The 21326-nt window shown below is 34.1% G+C and overlaps 1 protein-coding gene across 1 annotated transcript; it reads right to left on the bottom strand.

Annotated features, from left to right (window-relative positions):
• Nucleotides 1-1229: 1229 nt before the first annotated feature.
• On the bottom strand, nt 1230-12592 carry LOC149412546 (tRNA-queuosine alpha-mannosyltransferase). The gene is made up of 5 exons (XM_089645729.1): nt 12514-12592; nt 11266-11548; nt 3604-3922; nt 2635-2816; nt 1230-1476 (listed from the first exon to the last, which is right to left on the bottom strand). Exons 1-5 carry the CDS (start codon nt 12584-12586, stop codon nt 1230-1232), a joined length of 1104 nt encoding a protein of 367 aa, XP_089501855.1. The 5' UTR covers nt 12587-12592.
• Between the last annotated feature and the right edge of the window lie 8734 nt (nt 12593-21326).

Raw genomic sequence — 21326 nt, 5'->3', positions numbered from 1 at the left:
GGATACATAAAGTAAATAATACTACCAATAAATTTAATTCTACTTGTGTTTACTAGCAGAAAAAGTAATTATTGAAAACTCTTTTCAGGGCTATCTACGTTTAAATTATTATTGAATAGGTAGACTTGAATTTGAAGTTCAATTGGCAAGAAATCCCAAAATATCATTTGACATAAACTATATTAGATCTGTAATAGCTTTAAATAGAAATGTATTTCAATTGTATACACATTTTTAAACTTTGAAAGTAAAGAAAAAAATTGTAACCTAATAAAAATAATATCTTTGACTTATTTGTAATATTTTTTTTGTAACTCTAAAATATTTATATACATATTTGTATAAATAATAACGATACTTTTGTTTCAATTTTTGTTCAATGTTCGTAGCTAGCATTATTTTTTTCAGTTACACCTGATCGAATGTTCAAAGAAGGCCTCTTCAAGTTTCTTCCCATGTCGCATACACACGTATTATGGGAAAAATCAATGTCCCATACTGAAATCTTGATATGTTTTTCCACATCGTTCACGGATTTAAATACATAATATGCTTTTTAAAAACACTTTGACCATAGAGCTATACAATTAGAGTCTCTATTGTTTACTAATATCTCATCGAAACGTGTTACACTATCAGAACGCCATAACGGTGTGCTCGTGTTCTGTCGTTTTGGCATAGAAAATTCGTGTTTTATTAAGGACGGGTTGTTTCGGAGAATTTGAACAATTCATCAAATTTCAACGTTCATTTACGGGTTCTGCGAAAGTCCTATTCAAATTCTGTTATTATATCATTTTAGGCTAGTTGCTTGACAGAACTGAAATAAAAACAGATCTTGAAAAAATCTTTCACAGAACTTGAAAATGAACGTTGAAATTTGATGAATTGTTCAAATTCTCCGAAACAACCCGTCCTAGGATTGTTAGGTATCAAACCCGAGACCATCTATCCTGAGTCGAACCTTTTTACAAAACGTCACCATGAGGGTGACAATTGGTTCTGCACAGATGTGCCATGGAGATAAATTGAATATTTCCACATTCACACAATTCAGAATCCTTTAGGCCCCATTTATGCATCACATACACACAACGGCTGTGACTACACCGAAAATGGAAATGAAATCATACATGTGTGTGCATCTTTACGTACGAAAACCGTGCCTTCAGCGTTTTGAAGGCAATGTTTATTCGCACATACATGTGTGCGCATCGCGGCCAAAAAAGTTAATGATTCGATTGAATGACTGACAGAAATTGTGGTAAAAGAACTCGAGCGTCAAATTTACTAGTGCACTCCATTATGTCGAATTTGGATTTGAATTCCATGAACACATGGGGATGTTTACACCAGTTTTTGAGCATTTGGAAGAGATGTTCTCTGGAGTTGTAAAGGCAATTCAGCGGGTACAGTTCCGGGTAGACCAGTTTGTTGGGGGCCAGTGGGATGCAGCCACAACGTACGCCTTCCAGCCTAGAAAATAAATGAATTATAAAAACAACTTAACAGGAGATGATTTGAGGATTCATAGAATCTAGCGGTATTCTTATTTGTACCATAAATGAATATGAGGCGGGGGAATATAGCATTGAATGAAAATCCCTCAACAAGGAGTCCTAAAATGGGTTAGAAATGTGATGTGGGTAAAGGGAATATGAATTATTACATTTACAAACACACGGAAAAAGCGCCGCAGATGAAAAATTTTCTAGGTCAAAGAGCAAAATAACAAATGCTCTCAATTTTTATTTTTCAGTGAGTGAGTATTATATTTAGTTGAAAATTCTTTAGTCTTTTCTTAAACGGAAATAATTTAGTATCGTTTAAAAGGGAACATAAAACATAACAGCTTAACCGGCTAGTAAACGAGGGGACAAATGCGTTGGATTCCCACCTAGGCGTGCGAGTTCAAACCACTGCCACCTAAGTCCTACATCATTGTACAAGCAACATTTTCTTCTTACATAAAAATGTTAAATATTTTTTTCTGTGTCGTGTGTCCTAAAAGTGTTTTTTTTAGTCTGAGTTGAGACCTTTGGTATAAAATTTTCTGAGTCCTTTCCCTCAATGTGTACCATTTTTGTGTCATCTACAAAGATGACATATTATGCCTATATATATATTATGTGTGTGGAGTGATATGGGTCTCTAGCCGGGGCCTCCCACCACTGGGTTGGGGCCTCTCGGGGCGTTACGTCACTATCTGCACTAAATTTGTTACATTTATATACAAGTAACAGATTTATTAGTTTTGGCGCCAGTTACAAAAGGCTATTTTCCTTAAATATTTTTTTGGACATAAATTTTTCTAGAGGAGATGATACAAACGTTACTTAACGACACCCAACTTGATGATAAAACAATTGTAAATAGAGTATAAATTATGTGTTGTATAAATTATGTGTTGTGTTGTATAAATTATGTGTTGTATAAATTATGTGTTGTATAAATTATGTGTTGTATAAATTATGTGTTGTATAAATTATGTGTTGTATAAATTTCTCAAAGAGAAATGACTACATTTTTCGAAGGTTGTCTTATTTCCCTATAATTTTTAGGGGAGTTAGGAGTTAAAGTAAATTTGTGCATTATCTTTTACAAAACCATTACATAGAATATATTTGTACTTACATGGCCACTCCAAAGAATTCATGGTCAGCGGTAGAAACTGTAACATCTGCATCCAGCAATATTTTGTAATACTCTTCCTGAGTCTTGACAAATCCAAAGTTCTTAAGGTTTTTTGCCAACTTGATCTTCGCTGCGTCAAATTCTTCTGGTACCTCTGAGAAAGACTCTCCTAATATACTGACCTATAAACAGACAAATTTAAATTTTGTTGTAAAATCAATACAGTTTAGTAGTAAGTTGTTTAATTGTTTGGAAATAGTACATTGAAGCATACGATAATATGAAGTTGAATGAATGTAGAGCAAGAGAGAAAGCAATGCTGACAGTCAGCCGCGCACACGTCACTTAGCATTGCGTGTGAGGACCATCAGTCCAGCTCATCAGCGCTACGTCGTCGGATACATCTCGGCCCTCTCTTTTAGGATTAATCTAGTAATTCATATAAAAATTAGGATGCTAGGTTAAAATGTTGGCTTGAACAGTGTGTAATATTCAATATGGCAGCCCCATACAAAAAGTGAACCACATACTGTAACCTAAAAAAAGGGCATTTTCAGTTCCTAACAATACCGGCAAAATCCGCATGTGTTTGCGACAAAACTGGCAGAATCCAATTTTACACAACAAAAGCAGCAATCTCCATCTATTAATTGAAAATAACTCAAAAATTTACAAATGAATCACAATAAAATATAAACAGAGTGTAACTTATTGAAACACTTATTAACAAATATTATAGTGTGGAAAAAGTACTAAAAAACAAAAAAACAAGTGGAAAATGCCGAATTTATTTTAACACGCCTCATATGTTCTATTTGAAGTTTAAAAAAATACATATAATATATAAAAAAAATTCCTATAAAATTGGAAGCGCGGAGAACAGTTTAGGTAGAAGAAAGTAAATACACACAAAACACTCAATTATTTCATTAGTTGAAACACGGCTATTGGGGAGTATGAACAACTTACTTGGAAGTCAACATTTTGTTCCTGGAGATAATATAACGCATCCATAAAAAGAGATGGATTCTTATCAAATTCCCATCGATGCGCCCAGACCAGGTGCAACACCTTTTTATCACAAACTTCCCCGGGCTTTTCTAAAACTCTCAAATCATCGATGACATTAAAGCATACGGGGAAATATAAAACTATGCTTTTCCCTTCTATTTGATCGGATATATTTTTTGGTCGGTAATCGGGCTGGATCTTAATGAATTTCTTGATATTTTCCAAGAAGGACGTCATATTGTACTTGGAATTGAAAATAACAATATCTGCTGCTAAGCTGGAAATAAAGAAAGCACATTTAACTTCTTCGGTGACAGGATAACTTATCAAAATGACAATTCAACACACTTTTAAAAAGTGATATAGAAAAATGATGAAGTAAAAACTAGGTTAAATAAGTTACGTAGGTTAGGTTTATATGTTGGTTTTTTAATCATTGCTTTTAACGACTTTACATCACTTTTTCAAGGTGTGTTGAGTTTTCATTATACATATTCCAGAATGTGTGAGACTAATGTTCCACAAATTGATTTATTGGAAGACCAAAGGTTATTACAGCACCTTTGAGATAATTCTTATTATGTATTACTAGTAGTTCTGTGAATAGTATACTTTGTGTAATGCTGATAACTCCGACTTGACAGCATGCAACAGTCGCAACATCGTTATAAAAAAACACGTAAACAAATTTACAGATAGACAAAATGCAAAGTGGTCGAGTCAAAACGGGACTTCGCTACGCTAAGAAAATTACTTTTCTGGATTTTTATTATATGTAATGTGTTTTCTGTCATTGTCTTTTTAATATAAGTATTACATACAAGATACTAAGGACGGGTTGTTTCGGAGAATTTGAACAATTCATCAAATTTCAACGTTCATTTCCGGGTTCTGTGAAAGTCCTATTCAAGTTCTGTTATTATATCATAATAGGCTAGTTGCTTGACAGAACTGAAATAAAAACAGAACTTTAAAAAATCTTTCGCATAACTGGAAAATGAATGTTGAAATTTGATGAATTATTCAAATTTTCCGAAACAACCCGTCCTTAGTTTCCAGCACAGCCATTCTTCAATCCCCACATTTGGAGCATCTAAGACAGTTCTCCCACAGGGATACGCAAGTATTCAATACTGGATGATTCAAGTATCTTACCGACATTTTATTATCTCCTGGGTGAGGTCAGTATCCTGCGACCAGTCGGACTACAGTCTCACCCATGACGTTAATGTACCTACATTACATACACTATGTGATGTAACTACATAATAGTACTGTAACTAGTACACCTCCATCCAAAAAGTATGTTTCTAATTTGATCTTATTATTTAATAACTCGAAACAGAAATTTCCTTTGAAATCGTAGGATTTGTAAGTAATAATAATAATATTTGGCTAATTTATATAGCGCCGTTTTCGTGAAAAATCACCTCAAGGGCGCTGTAAGTAAGTACTTAAATAACTACCTCGTTAATTATAAACCATATATTTAATGTAACATTTTTAAAATTCAAATTAAGAATTATGCAATTTTTTCAAAGTAATGTCACTCTCTCAATGACAATTCTCTTTTAACACTTTCAATATGAAGGCAATTTGGTACCATAATATTAAAAAATGCGAAGAAGATAGTCCAAATAAAGAAAATAATTTGTAAAAATAAAGGTTACGAATTCCGCTTCACGATAAATATGGAATGTTTACTTTGAATTAATACTTGAATTTAGTTATATTATTACTAAAAGTTACTATAAATGTTGGGGTGCCCCTTTAATAACGCCTGCTCGCGTCCCCTTTAGAGTTATATCCCAGTTTTCAAGTAGTTTGTGGGCTACGCTAGGTTTGTATAGACTGGTTTGTGATTTAATTCTAATATGATATTTTTTTTTATTTATTTATTTATAATGTATTACAAAAAAACATGGTAAGTAACACATTATTCCCAATGAGTTGAGATAAAACTCATTACGGGAAGTACAGACACATAAAATACATTTTACAAGGATATTACACTTTTAAAAAAATACAACATATTGAAAAGGAAAAGAAAAATAAATAAAAAAGGAAAAATACATTGTTAAGAATAGAGATTTTAGAAATACTGAGAGACATCTATACACATGAAACATAGTAAACCAACATATGAAAGCGAGCGAAAATTCACTGGTTTAAAAACATTTTCAGGAAATAATCTTTAAGCGTTTTAACTAATATTTTTTTGTTAGTTACTGATTGCTTTATTTCATTAGGTAATGCATTGTATTGTCTATATGCAATATATTGTAATGAGTTAATACCAAATTTTATTGTGTGGGTAGACGATGCTAGGTGTATTAGATTTTGGGACCGTGTTTTGTGCTGGTGTATGTCTGAATTAAATGCTGGTTTGATGTTAGTGTGTGAGGATCTATGTATGATTTGTAATATTGTACAAGTGATATTGTATTTAGGTAGAACCGTAAAAGGAAGTATGTTTGTCTTTAAATATATATCTTTGATATGTATATCCCACGGTAGACGGTAGATATTCCTTATTGCTCGATTTTGAATCACTTGTATTTCTGATATTTGTTTTTTAGTAATAGTGCCCCAGATACTAACTAAATAACTCAGATGGGAGTGAATCATCGCATAGTATGTGGCCCGTAGTAGGGATGTAGAGAGAAGACCTTGGAGTCGGTACAGTACGCCGGTTATTGGGGATATTTTAGATTTCACATGCTCAACATGGGAATTCCACGAAAGTTTAGAGTCTATTAATAGCCCTAAATATTTCGTGACTTCTATATTTTGGAGCTTCTCAGTTCCAAGTGTGATATTCATTGGCACATAATTCTTATTACCGAAAGTTAGGTAGTGCGTTTTTTTTATATTGAGGCTCAATTTATTAATACGCAGCCAATTAGCTAGAATTGAGACATCTACATTCATTTGAGACTCCAGGTCACTCAGGCTTGTACTGTGATAATAGATTACAGTGTCATCCGCATAAAGTTGGAGGTTTCCAGAGATACCACATTTAGTTATGTCATTGACATATAGCAAGAAAAGCAGAGGCCCAAGAATTGATCCCTGTGGCACTCCACATGTGATTTTACCTAAGCCACTCGAGACACCTTTGACTTCAACAAGACAAAATCTATCATCTAAGTAGCTTCGGAGGAGATTTAGGGGCTTCCCAACAATTCCCAAATATTCCAATTTCTTTAAGAGTATTTCATGATCGACCGTATCAAAGGCTTTTTTGAGATCTATAAATATGGCTGCCACATATTCACCCTGGTCTATATACTGTTGAAGGTTGGAGATAAAATCAAAGGCGGCACATTGAGTACTAGAATTTTTCCGAAAGCCATATTGTTGTGGTGTAATGATATTATTCGCAGATATGTATTTTAGGAGTCTATCTTTGATTATGGTCTCAAATACTTTTGAAAAAACCGATAGAAGTGATATAGGACGGTAGTTAGAGATACATGTTTTACAGTCTCCTTTGTGTATAGGTATTATCTTCGCTAACTTTAATTCATTTGGAAACTTTCCCGAGGACAGTGACCAATTAAAAAGTTCTGTAAGGTGACCCGCTAATTCTTCTTTACAAGTCTTAAGAACTGATGGTGTTACTCCATCGAGTCCCGGTGCTGCTTTCAGCTTAGTTTTAGAGATGATCCTCAGTACCTCATCTTTGTTTGTCCTAGCCATGTACAAGGATTGGCAAGCCTTCGGTTCCACAAAAACGGTATTACAGTCATCCGGGAATGACGGAATGGTAGCTGCTAGCTTTTTTCCTATTGAGAGAAAAAACTCATTAAATGCGGATGCTATTTGGCTCGGATCCTTAATTACGCAGTCATTTACCACGAGGGATTCTATTTCGTTAGTTGGTTTATGTGTTCGGTTTGATAGAATAGAGTTTATGATTTTCCAGGTTTTAGTGGGGTTATTTTGGTTTTGTTGAAAGCTGTTCGCATAATATTTGTGTTTTAGATTTCGCCTATAATTAGTAATGGTATTTCTCAATCTCTTTTTAAGTGTTACAAGAGTAAGATTACCAGGGTCTTGTTTCCACTGCTTGTGAATCTGGTTTCGTTCTTTGATTAATGTATTTAATTTGGAATCAAACCACGGAGTATTCAGTTGTACCCGACTTCTTAATCCTGTTTTTGGTGTAGTTGTACCTGATTCTATTGCCTTTTTAATGTGATAATTGAAACTTTTAAAAGGGTCTTCTGAGTTGCTTAAGTTGATCGTGAAATTATTATCAAGAAGATAGGATTTTACTGACATACTGTTGATGATAGGTCTCGTAATCCGGGATTTGGTTCTATTATTAAAACATTTTTTTAAGTTGTTCTTATAATCAACAATAAGTATATTATGGTCACTAAGTGGATCATCAATATTCGATATAGTAGTCTGAATGTTTTGCCTATTTGATAAGATGTGATCTATTAAGGTGCAGCTTGTATCAGTGACTCTCGTGGGAAATGTTTTGTTATGTATTGAAAAATTGTAAGATTGTAAGATGTTGCAAAAATTTAATGAAGAATGTGTGGATATGGATATGTCAATGTTAAAGTCTCCGAATATTAATGTATCTTGTCTACTTTCGTTCAGTATTTTTTCTAGATGTATTAGAAAATCCTGCATATTTGTGTTGGGTTTTCGATAGATAGCATAGATGTTAACTGGTTTCCTATCACTGCTACTAAGCGTTATACCTAAAAAGGAATTTTCATTTGAGAAATTTTCAATAATTGCACATAGTATCAATCACATATATTGCTACGCCGCCTCCTCCTTCGTTGGGGCGAGAAGAAAAAACACTTTTGTAACCATTCAGGGAGTAAAACTTTTCCTCTCCAATCTTAAGCCACGTTTCCGTAATGACGAGCACGTGTACAATGTACCGCGAACTTCTTACTTTTTCTTCGATCTCATCAAACTTATTACGGATGCTTCTCGCGTTCATATACATTATTCGTAGACAGTTCGTCACGGGATTATAATTCTCGATGGTGAGGCACTTATGCTCATGTATGTTACACTCCATAATCTATAGTTGCAAGGTCGTTCTTGAGTGCAGCGATGTAGGCCGGGCAGTTGTCCCTATCTCCAGTTGAGTGATCAGCAGGCTTACCAAATCTGGTGCATGTCGCGCAAACTGGTTTGATGGTGGAATTTGGGCAGGACTCACCAGTATGATTCTGTTGAGCACAATGTCCACATGTGGGTTTGGTATCTCTGCAATACTTGTATGAGTGACCAATCATGTAGCATTTGGTGCAGACAGTAAGGCCAATAAAATCTCGGACGCGGCAAATAGTCCAGCTTATAAATACTTTCTCTTGCTCGACTAGAAATTTACGTACGGTAGCGGGTACTGCGTAGATACGGTGACAAGCGTTACCTGTGCGAGCACCAGCCAGGTGACTTAGTTTACAGCCTGCAATAGTTTCTTCAATGTCTTCAACGTTGGGAATACCAGTGAGAGCCATCCTTAAAAAATCTTCGTCGGTCAGGTCCCAGGGAACATTAAAGAATATCAGTCTCGGTAGACGCTTTGACGGTAGTCGGGCCTTCAGTTTGCTCGAGTTGTCGAAGCAAGGTGCATTTAATAGCTTTTGTTGTTCGCCCGTGGTTGCCGTATTGATCAGGATGCCTTTATTTCTTATTTTTTTTATTCCCGTGACCCGAACGCCTAGTTCAGATGGCCGAATTGTATCTTCAATCATTTTTTTCGTACCGTCACTGTCCTTTGTGGCGTCCGCATCCGTTGGAAAGATGCAAACGGCAAGTCTTGGTGGTCCGACGCGATGTCCTTGTTGAGTGATTGGTGGGGGTTGGTGAGCATCATATGGCTGTTTTCGGGCGATGTCAGCAAAAGAGAGGGTAGCCTCCGTTGCCACTGCCACTCTCCGCATTACAGGCCCGAGATCAGACTCTAATTGTATGATTTTTTGCTCAAGGTGCCTTTTTTCCCTCTTCTCGTGGCGTATTTTTATTTCTGCCATTCTAAGTTGTGCTGTAACTGTAGCTAAATCCGCACGCATCGTCTCTCGCTCCAACAACAGCTGAGATACGGATCTGAAAACTTCCGATACGTTTCTAGCGATCCTCAGCTGCTGGTCTTTTGAGACCTTAGATTGCTTCTCTGCTAACACAAGTTGAAGAGCTGTCAAATGTGCTTGGGTTTCATTGAGCACATCTACTCCTGAAGCGCAAGGATATTCCGCTTCGGTGACGTCCGAGCCTTTGGATGACGTAACCGAGCTGTTTTCATCCGCATCCTCAATCGTGACGCACTTTCCTCCTATATCCTCTGGACTAGGAGACATCATGGTGCTTATGTGTCGTTTTTTAGGACGATTCATTATTAAACACTACTTTATAAGGACACATAAAAAAAAAAAACAATGTTTGAAACAGAGTATTAGTTCTGTTCAGCTTTGCGCCTGAAAATTCGTAGGTGGGCAATCGGTCTAGCTCTATGTAAATCAAAACAAAAGTCGCCGTATCGAGTTTTTATATCACGATTTTTTTTATATTTGCACTAATTGAGCACAAATAACTTTAAACAGTTTATCACTATGAATGTATCTACGAAATCCACTATCGGTTTTACCGAAAAGTTTCTGTTTTATTCACGAAATTATCGGATATGTTTTTTTGTAGGTTCTGGATAATTTTATTTAAAAGAAAAAATACACAAATGTATACTAAAAAGTATTTTGCGAGATGAGAGTAATCTCTTTCGACGCACAATTGTCACTTTAAAAGGATTTAATACACAGAATTTAGATAGTTTCGATTGTAAACAAGGGGTATGACAAATTCACAACACAAACGCAACCAATAGGAGCCCTGAAAGGTGAGCTCATAATTAAAGCGGCCAATCCGCGCACTTTATCCGTTGTACACAACACTTTGGTTTGGGATGCAGTGAATTTTATAGTTTATATTATTAAAAAAACAATGGTAAAATGTTAAAAAGTCACTGGAGAACACTACCACGTGTTAAACTTTCGTTGTTTTTAACGACGATTACGTTTTATCTTCCGTCGGATTTATTATAAAGTTGTTTACTATTATTAACGATAGCTTGACAGAGCACGACGCTTCGCTTCGTAGGTACGATTTTATATATTTACGGATTATGAATATAATCCAACTCTTGATATGAACATAGTCGTCGTCGGCGGCGCCGCATACTAATTGACATATAGCGTAATTGACTTAATAAACGAAATTAAAATTAAAAGTGCGTATTTTTCCGTCTCCCCCTACATAATAAATCATGTTTTGAATTAATAAAGCTAAATCCATTTATTTGAAAGTGAAATATTGCGTATTAAGAGTGAAGCGGAATAAGAGAAAAATAATCTTTACTGAATCATTAAAACGACGACCATCTTGAAATGGAATCAGAAGGTACAAACAAATTAATAAATAGACAAAAGGTTTTCAAACACAGACGTTTGGTTGTGAGTTTTGACTTTTCAAGAATTCGACAACGATTGGTGGCGACGCAGGTTTGTGATTCCAGAAGCGACGTGTACGTGACAAGTATACCACAGGATAACCTGCATATCCCATAACTAATTCTACAGAAATACTCACCAAGAAACAATCTGATTGTACCCGTACTGATAATCTCTCTCCTTTATCACTTTTACTGGATAATTCAACTGGTTTTCATGGAAGTAGATGATTTTCTTAAGTTTAATCATTTCGGGGCATAAACCAAGAAGCTCTCCTAGATTCAACACCGAGCTACAGAACACTGCTCTGAAGTCTTGGAGGCTGGGGATGTTCTGCGACAGGTAGAGGGAGCTGCAGCGCGCTCTCCACGGCCACTTTTTGGCTGTCATTGTAATCAGCTGATAGTCTTCATGTTTCAACCCTGAAACAATATTGTTAAAATATTCAAAAATCTATAATTAAATACAAATCTAGACATAATAAAACGTGTGCAGTACGTTATAGTGCATTTGTACGAAATGGCTAAAAATTAAAACAGGTATTTCCAGTATCAATTTTTTGGTTTAAAGATAAGATGTCATGTTTCTACGCTTGCGATAAGACTCGAAATAAAATACTTTCATGTACATATAGCTGGGACCCTTACAAAGAGATTGACATAAAATTAAAAATTGTCAGACAGCAAAGCCTTTTTCGTCATTCAAGTAGGACCGGCGTAAAAGGTAGAACTACTCTTCCCGCCGGAAGTGTGATTCTTTCATATTGCAATAGAGGACCGGGATGCAATAACAACTTAAATGCACAAAAGCTGTTTTGGTTCCGTGTCTGTCGTGCAAATATTATGTCTGTAATAGAAGTTCTACACATGGAAAAGTTTAAACACAACTAGAACAGGTGAATATTCCCATATACCCTATAATATTAAGAATACATCCAACTCCAATGAAATATTGGCAATGTCAACAACTCTGGTCGCTAAAGGCGCTCTTAGATTATAATTCCATTTCTAAACCATCATAAATATTAAAGTGGTAAATAGCCACTTTAATATATATTTTTATATGGGTTACCTATATTTATTTCGATTTCGATAATTTATTAACTCAAAATAAATAATATATTTAACTTAAAATCCATTAGATTGTATGAAATAAATCTAGGAGGCCGCTAACCTTTTAGGTTGCCATCAGAATGCAAAATGGATATTTGATATTACGCATTTCAAAAAAACGTTCAACACATTTTACTCAAAAAAACTATTTTAATCATGTTCTTATTGTCCCCAGCTCCTTAATTTATGTTTTTAATGGGAAGGTCAATTTTGTAGGTAAGTTGTATGAAATAGTGCTCCATGATCCTAAAAAAGTGATGAAAATAATCGTTCACCTGATTCTATAACGTCGATCATTTGCTTATGGGATCCTCCGTAAAATGGTTCAATGATCAATAGTTTATTCATCTTGCTTCTCTACCGCTTAAAATCGTTTGTAAAATAATAATGACACAAAATTTAGCCTAAATACATTTTAGCGAACAATGAATTGTATTATCACTCGACATAAGTGTAAAAAGTAACATTTGGTTCAAGCACCACACAATTCAAATTGTGCAAAAGATTAGTGCTGTTCACGTTATTGAAACCATTTCGAATTTGACATTTAACGCTTTTGACAGATGCCGCGAAACCATAGACTCAACAATAATATATGTGAGATACCAACGTAATAATCACAAAGTATGCCAAAAGATTTTTGCTTTTGGATTTTAACTGGGAAATGCAGCTTTCTATGTAATATTATTAATATTACAAGTGAAGGACACAATAACGATGATAAATACATATTTTTATCATTAAAAATCACGACTTATAATCCCTTTCGTGCCTTTTTATTTTAGTCCATTTACTTTTACAATGCAATGAAATTTTCATATTTTGTCTATGTATAAAGTTTTGCGTCAAGTTGTCCAACTTGATTTTTTCGTAGCGGCTTCTATGGTACAATTTGAACACGAAATTTTTCTATTGAAATGTAATAGTTATTTTGAACTTGAAAAAATAACAATACTTACGATAGATTAACTATCTTGGTTCTAATATCTCCATTGATGTTCACAAACTATATGAATATTATTAAAAAACTTGTTTAATTTAATTTATCACTGGAGCGAAGAGAAAGCCTCTGTGTACATAATGGGGGGGGGGGATCATTCACAAATGCGTCAATATATGAAACATTTGTGAATGGTAGAAGAAATCGGGGGTGCCCGAGGAAGGTATGGCACGATCAAGCGAATCACATACTTGAATCGGCCCATGTCAAAAGCCAGAATAATAAAATAGTACGTATGAGACGATGTATGAATGTGAATGAGGCAAGAGTGTATGCCAAGACCGAGTTATTTGGCTCAATGCCCACCCCTGCGGAGAAACGACGTGATGGTTAGTTACTTAGAAACAGAGGAGGGAAAAAGCACGCACCGTTGGTCTTGTTTTAGTTAGAAGTCAATGTTATCACTCGCGGTATCAAGAGATATGATAGAAATTGCGAAGGTCAAAATATATTTGAAATACACTTCGTACTTGCTCAACGTCACATTTTACATTATCTAAACACAATATTACGTCAAAAACGTTTTAAAATGTCGTACAAATTATTGGAGAAATCTTTATTTTTATATCATCTAAATCAATAATTTTTTTGTACACGTCATTATAATATATAATATGATGTGGATATAGTATGTAACTGCATGTTTTATAGACAACACAACACAACACAACGCAACGCAACGCAACGCAACGCAACGCAACGCAACGCAACGCAACGCATCGCATCTCATCTCATCTCATCTCATCTCATCTCATCTCATCTCATCACATCACATCACATCACATCACATCACATCACATCACATCACATCACATCACATCACATCACATCACATCACATCACATCACATCACATCACATCACATCACATCACATCACATCACATCACATCACATCACATCACATCACATCACATCACATCACATCACATCACATCACATCACATCACATCACATCACATCACATCACATCACATCACATCACATCACATCACATCACATCACATCACATCACATCACATCACATCACATCACATCACATCACATCACATCACATCACATCACATCACATCACATCACATCACATCACATCACATCACATCACATCACATCACATCACATCACATCACATCACATCACATCACATCACATCACATCACATCACATCACATCACATCACATCACATCACATCACATCACATCACATCACATCACATCACATCACATCACATCACATCATATCACATCACATCACATCACATCACATCACATCACATCACACAGTATAAATTTAACATAAATTTAACACACTTAAGAAAAACAATACAGAACTGATAATAATAGATAATTACAAAATTATAAAAATAGGAACCTGTGTATAATAATAGTGAGCGTTTTTTGTTATTTAAAAGAACAGATTTTTCCAAAATTAGTAGCTTTTTTAAATTTTTTTTTATTACAAGATAATACATTACAAAATGATAACAAAGTAATAATGTATTATTCCCAATGAGTTTATAAAACTCATTTCGGGAAAGACAACATTAGAAAGGACAAGGCAAATAAAATAAATACATTAAAATAAATAAACGCAGATGTTATTATGGAGTTCCAGAGAAAGATTGTGTTAGTCATTTATGAAACTGCTAAGGAAATAGCTTTTAAGAGCTTTTGTCAATGTTTTTTTGTTCGTTGGCGGAAGTTTTAAATTACTAGGTAATGCGTTATATTGTTTATGTGCAATGTATTGTAAGGAGTTAATTCCAAATTTGGTCGTGTAAGTAGATGACGATAAATGTATTTGATTTTGTGATCGTGTTTTGTGCTGGTGTATGTTAGAATTGAAGACTGGTTTAGTGTTGGTATGTGAGGAGTGTTGAATTATTTGTAGAATGGCAGTTGTGATGTTATACTTTGGTAGGACTGTAAAAGGAAGTATTTGTGTCTGTGAGTATATATCTTTGACATGTGTATCCCATGGCAGATTATATATATTACGTACGGCTCTATTATGAATTACTTGTATTTCGGAACTTTTTTTTTTTGGTAATGGTTCCCCAGATACTAACTAGATAACTCAGATGGGAGTGGATCATAGCATAATAATATTATGTTGCACGCAGTAAAGATGTGGGGAGCACACCTTGGAGTCGATAAAGTACACCGGTTATCGGGGAAATTTTGGATTTTACATTATCAACATGGGAGTTCCACGAGAGGTTAGAGTCTATGAGTAACCCCAAATATTTCGTTACTTGAACATGTTGTAGCTTTTCATTTCCAAGAATGATATTCATACCCATGTTATCTTTTTTTTCCGAAAGTATGGTAATGGGTTTTTTAACATTGAGGCTTAATTTGTTTAATCGAAGCCATTTAGCCAGCTTTGCGAGATCTTTATTCATTAGAGCTTCAAGTTCCTTCAGATTTTTACAATGGTAGTAAATCACAGTATCATCAGCGTAAAGTTGAAGTTTTCCCGAGATGCCACATTTAGTTATATCATTGATGTATAGTAAGAAAATTAGAGGTCCAAGAATCGATCCCTGTGGCACTCCACATGTGATTTTTCCAACACCGCTTAGGTTCCCTCCGTTATCGACAAGGCAAAATCTATCAGCTAGGTAACTTCGGAGCAAATTTAAAGATTTCCCGACTATTCCCAAATGTTCCATTTTTTGTAGAAGTATTTCATGATCTACCGTATCAAAGGCTTTTTTCAGATCTATAAATATAGCTGCCACATATTCGCCCTGGTCTATGTACTGCTGAATGTTAGAAATGAAATCGAAGGTGGCACATTGGGAATTGGAGTTTTTCAGAAAGCCATATTGCTGTGGTGTTAGGATATCGTTGCTAGAGATGTATTTTATCAGTCTATCTTTGATAATTGACTCGAACACCTTTGAAAATACCGATAAAATAGATATTGGACGATAGTTAGAAATACACTACTTGCAGTCTTCTTTAAAAATTGGTATAATTTTTGCTAGCTTTAACTGGTTTGGAAATATTCCCGACCCTATGGAGAAGTATTTATGTAGAAGTTAAAAACAGAACTTATCAAATAGATAAACTTATAAACAAATGAATCAAGAAAAATATACAGCTGAACAAAGAATAGTGCTTTAACTAAAACATCCAAAATATATACAGAGTGGGGATTAGTTATTAATTATCAAGCGAGAATAGGAACCTGAACAAATGTATACAAATGAAAGTGAAAGAAATGTGATTAATAGTCAGATATTAAGGACATTTACATAAATAAATGTTGCCAACAAATGGTAAATTTCAAGAGTTTAGACTAAGAAGGCAGGGTGTATTGGTAGGAAATTATATTTCAAATTTTACCAATTTTTTTATTTATTTTATTTTATTATTTTATTTTTTATTGAATAAATAGTTAATACATATCAACAAACAAGTCCTGCTAAGCCAAATAAATTGGCTTGTCAACAGGTGCTTAAAGTTTAGTTTCATATACATTTTTATAAGTTTTAATTTACATCTTATATCTACAGAATCAACAATTTTTCATACATATTAAAGTAAATATTTTTTCCGATAGCCAATTTTTCACCATATATTTAACCTTATTCATAGATTTACATTGCTTTACAGTGTCAGGTAATAAATTAAATATCTTCGGTATGTTGTATTCACACGTTCTCTGTCCGTATTTATTATTAAATTTCGGGGTCTAGGACGTTTCTACGCCGCCGGTTCTTCGCCGCCAGTTCATCGCCGCCGTTTCTACACCGGGACGGTTCTGCACTGGCCGTTTCTACGCCAGCCGATTCTACGCCGCGTTCAAATTAAATTAACAATTACAATTAAACTTTATTGTTAAAACCTAACCTAACCATAACATCATTAAGATAACCCGGATTAAAACTTCTGATTACCTGCTTTGTCATGCTTACCTGCTTTGTCAATGGGTCATTGAGATAATCCCGGCGATTGTAACTTGCATGTACAAAATTTCCATTCGGAAATTCTTTTATTCTTTTAAATTAAAATAAATGTTAATGCTACTTTTTAAATGATTCGATAATTTTTGTATTGTCTACTTTATTTTCTATGACTGTATGTAGGTATGTGTTTAAACAATAAAGTTTAATTGTAATTGTTAATTTAATTTGATTGCGCGTGAATCTAGTACTGTATTTATGTTCTAATTTTTCTTTATGCTGCGGGGTAAATATATATTGAATTATGATTTTTTGCAATAGAATAGCCTTAACAGGTAAAATTTTGGCACTCTGAAACAGCAACGGTGTATTATGTCTCTGTTTAAAAATATTAGGGATGACTAGTAATTTTACAATTGCGTTTTGTACAACTTGGACTTGTTTCAGGTTGGTTATACTAGTATTATCTTATAATAGATTCTGCCATTGACATATAAATTATTTTAAGTGTTTCAATTGATAGGAAAAAAATTTATGTGTAGGTACATTCTGCCAGCAATTGATTTGAGTCTTTTACAGGTTTTTTTTAATATGTTTGTCCCATTTGAAAAAGCAATCTACTGTAACACCAAGATAGATATATTCTGTAACTAATTCTAAGCTTTCACATTTACAATTAGTCGGGATATTTTTATGGATGCAATTAAAATTATGAGAAATAATATTAGGATTAAATTGAAATCTGGCATTAGTTGATCTTATATGCATAACTTTGGTTTTTTTTAGCATTTATTAAAAGTCCTGCATAATGTGACCATTAACAAAGTTGATTAAAGTCAATTTGCATGAGTTCAATTGCAATTTTTAGATCTTTATGTGATATAACCAATGCCGTATCATCTGCAAATACAAAATGTTTAACAAAAGAGAAATGTTTTTTCATTATAGTTACATAAATTATATAATTGTACAGCGCCCTTGAGGTGATTTTTCACAAAAACGGCGCTCTACAAATTATCCAATTATTATTATTATTATTATTATTATAGTGTAAGTCCCAATATGGAACCTTGTGGAACTCCTGCAGATACATTCTTTGTTTTACTAAAAGTATTATTTATTTTGGTACATATTTTTCTATTTCTAAGATAATCTTTAAATAAATTTAACACATTTCCTCTTATTCCAATTTTTTCTTAGGTTTCTAGCAGTTTTTTAGAGTTAATTGTGTCAAAAGCTTTAGAGTTATCGATAAATAACACAATAAGGAAGTTGAGTGAAAAATATTTTGACTTATAAAAAATATGTTCATGTAGATCAAAAAATATCGATTCTAAATATATAAATATATTTCTATATTATTATTCTTACAATTAGTTAAACGTTCTTGAAAAAGCATTCAATAGCAATATACTGTATACGCTCCACGATTGGTCGAAAGAATTCTGTCGTCACATGTGTCGTGACTTGTACGTACAACGGAACACCTATGGTGCATCTCTTTCTATTACATGAGAGATGGTCGATTTAGATGAGAGAGGTGTATAGGCCAAAGGTTTATTTGGGTTTGTCAAATATATGTACGTATTTGTTATTATTATTATATGAAATGGATTTCTAAAGATACATATTCGTATAGTGCTTTATAATAATATGTTGTTTATTGCATAACTTAGATGTTTTTATTATTATACATGTCACAAAGCATGTGATACACTTCAGGCCGCCGGCCGCTCAGAAAAGTCTCACAGTGAACTGGGCTGTAAACCGTTATTTTACTTTTGGTCTTTACTTTTCTGCGCGGTGGTCCTGAATTCGCGCGGGGAACGTCAACAAGTAGCGACGGCGATACCGTACAAGTACCGTATCGGGCGTGAAAAGCAAATATTCTAACTTAAAATATTAATTTAACTATGAAATCTTAATCAATTTTCTTTTTTTTTAATAACATCAATTATAATAGACGGTTAACATTGGTAAAAAAATTACTGGAATTCCTTGTTGAAGAATTAAATTTTTTTCCATACATAATGCTTAAGCGACGTGGTTTTCACAGTTCTAATGACGTCACACTACACCCCGCCTGTTACCGCTCGGATTCCGCTCGTTTTGGCGGGCTTAATAAAATTTAAACTTTGAGAATTAATTTAACTATGAAAACAAACTTTAAAAAAAAAAAAAAAAATACCAGTATTTAAGTTTGAATGCGAACATTGATAAAAAAAAATAAAAAAAATGGACTCAACTTCCTTATTGTACCGGACGTGTACACCGACTTTATATTAATTTGCATTAATTTGAATTTACGCAGAGGCAGTTTCCTTTACAAACTCACCTCTGCGCGTCTTCGAATTTATGCAACAAACTCTCTCTAAAAATCTGTAGTCTTATGTGCAAAACTGATCAATAAATAAAACCACGGGGTCAAGGTCAAGCAGTCATCATTATAGACAAAAAACAAAGGCTTGACCCCCCAAATACCTTCTTATATTAAATCTGTACAAAACATGGAAGATTTGCATGAAATTTGAAATTGTGCAGACGCAGTTTCCTTTACAAAACTTGCCGTTTGCACAAAATTGAATATTGTGCAAAGCTTCCCTTTTAAATATATTTTCTCTCTTTAATATGTAAATTTGCACAAATTAAATATTGTGCAAAGCTGCCTTTTAAATATATTTTCTCTCTGTAATATGTGCAAACTCACAAAATGTATTTGAATAAAAATGACCCGGGCAAAGTGGATTGAAAAACAGTCAGGGACCTAGTCAAAATCGTCCCCTTCCAAGTTACGCAACAACGGCGCTCTCTCCTGTGACAAATTCCGGGAACCCGAAAATAATTCTCGGAATTTGTCGCTAACAAAGGGAGAGATAAGCCCGTTGGTCCTTTAAAAGGCAGAAAACTTGTGCAATTCGGCAGAGAGCCAGCAACCATCGAACGATCAACATCTCTCCTGGACTGCCCTGACTGCCTTCTTCAAGCCTCTTCTGCCCTGGACCTTCACTGCAACCTGGCCTTCTTCTTTCTCCCGGCTCCCTGGTGTTCATCAAGAAGAAACTTTCACAATAGTCGAAGCGTCCCTAGTCAGGGCGCAGGTTCCCCCCTACCTTATACCTTTCTCCCACATTTTCCCCATTTCTCCCTTCCCTATATTTTTCCCCATTTTTTATTTTCCCCATATTTTTCCCCCTTTTTTCCATTTTTTCAACATTCTCCTTACTTTTTCCCGACCTTCCCTTCCAAGGCGTCGAAGCGGCCAGCCGGCCACTCCCGCTATATCGTCTGTGCGGCCGGCGACTACAGTGCCGTCCCGTACAACAATAACATGTAATTTATTATTTAATTGATTATATATGTAATTGTAAAAATCTTGCAGTAATTTTTCAGTATTTTTTTTCTTTGAAAGCCATATTGATTTGGATCTATGATAGCGAATTTTTCAATGTAATTATTTAATTTATTTGATAAAAAATTTTCGAGAATTTTTTCTAACGCAGGTAGTATACTAATAGGCCTATAATTTCCCAGTTCAATGTGTTTTCCACCTTTAAATATTGGTCTAGTAATGCTACATTTAAATTCTTGTGGAATTTTTGCTTGCTTTATTATCGTATTGATTAAATGAGTAATTATTGGCCCAAGAGTTTTTATATTTCTTTTTAAATCAAACATTCTTATATTGTCAATACCTGTGCTTTTAGAGTTTTTCATTTTTTAACAATGTTTTCAATATCAGTTATAGTAGCTCTTGGTATAAATAAACTGTGAGGCAGTTCTTCCAGTACAATATTAGTAGATTTGTGATTGCATTTATGTAACATGTTGCTGATGCTATCCGAGAAGTAATTCACAAAATCATTTGACACAGAATCCTCAGTTCTATCTTTTAACAAATATCGTGTTATTGTTTCATCACAATCGTTTTTGGGTTTACGTCCTAAAATATTATTTATCTCATCCCAGGTTTTTTTGTTTTTAAATTTATTATTATAGTAGTTAGTTTTATCTTTATTTATAAGTTTATTGACAAGGTTTCGTGATTTTTTGTATTATGTTTCATATGTTTTGTTTGTTGGTGTACTTTTCCATTTTTTATATTGTTTATCCCTTTTATTTATTTGACATAATAATTCACTGCTTACCCATTCATTTATTGCATAAGGTCGTGTTTTC

This window comes from Hesperophylax consimilis, chromosome 23, assembly GCF_061612785.1.
Source record: "Hesperophylax consimilis isolate HC1 chromosome 23, BYU_Hcon_1.0, whole genome shotgun sequence".
NCBI classification, from domain to species: Eukaryota; Metazoa; Arthropoda; class Insecta; order Trichoptera; family Limnephilidae; genus Hesperophylax; species Hesperophylax consimilis.
This window is presented reverse-complemented; position numbering and strand designations above follow the sequence as displayed.

What these genes read in the sequence shown, in the direction of transcription:
- LOC149412546 (XM_089645729.1), bottom strand. Translation starts at nt 12,586, where the DNA reads ATGAATAAACTATTGATCATTGAACCATTTTACGGAGGATCCCATAAG. An exon ending in TACAATCAGATTGTTTCTTG is followed by an intron (nt 3,923 to 11,265) that starts GTGAGTATTTCT and finishes CTTTATTTCCAG; the next exon opens with CTTAGCAGCAGATATTGTTA. An exon ending in AACAAAATGTTGACTTCCAA is followed by an intron (nt 2,817 to 3,603) that starts GTAAGTTGTTCA and finishes GTCTGTTTATAG; the next exon opens with GTCAGTATATTAGGAGAGTC.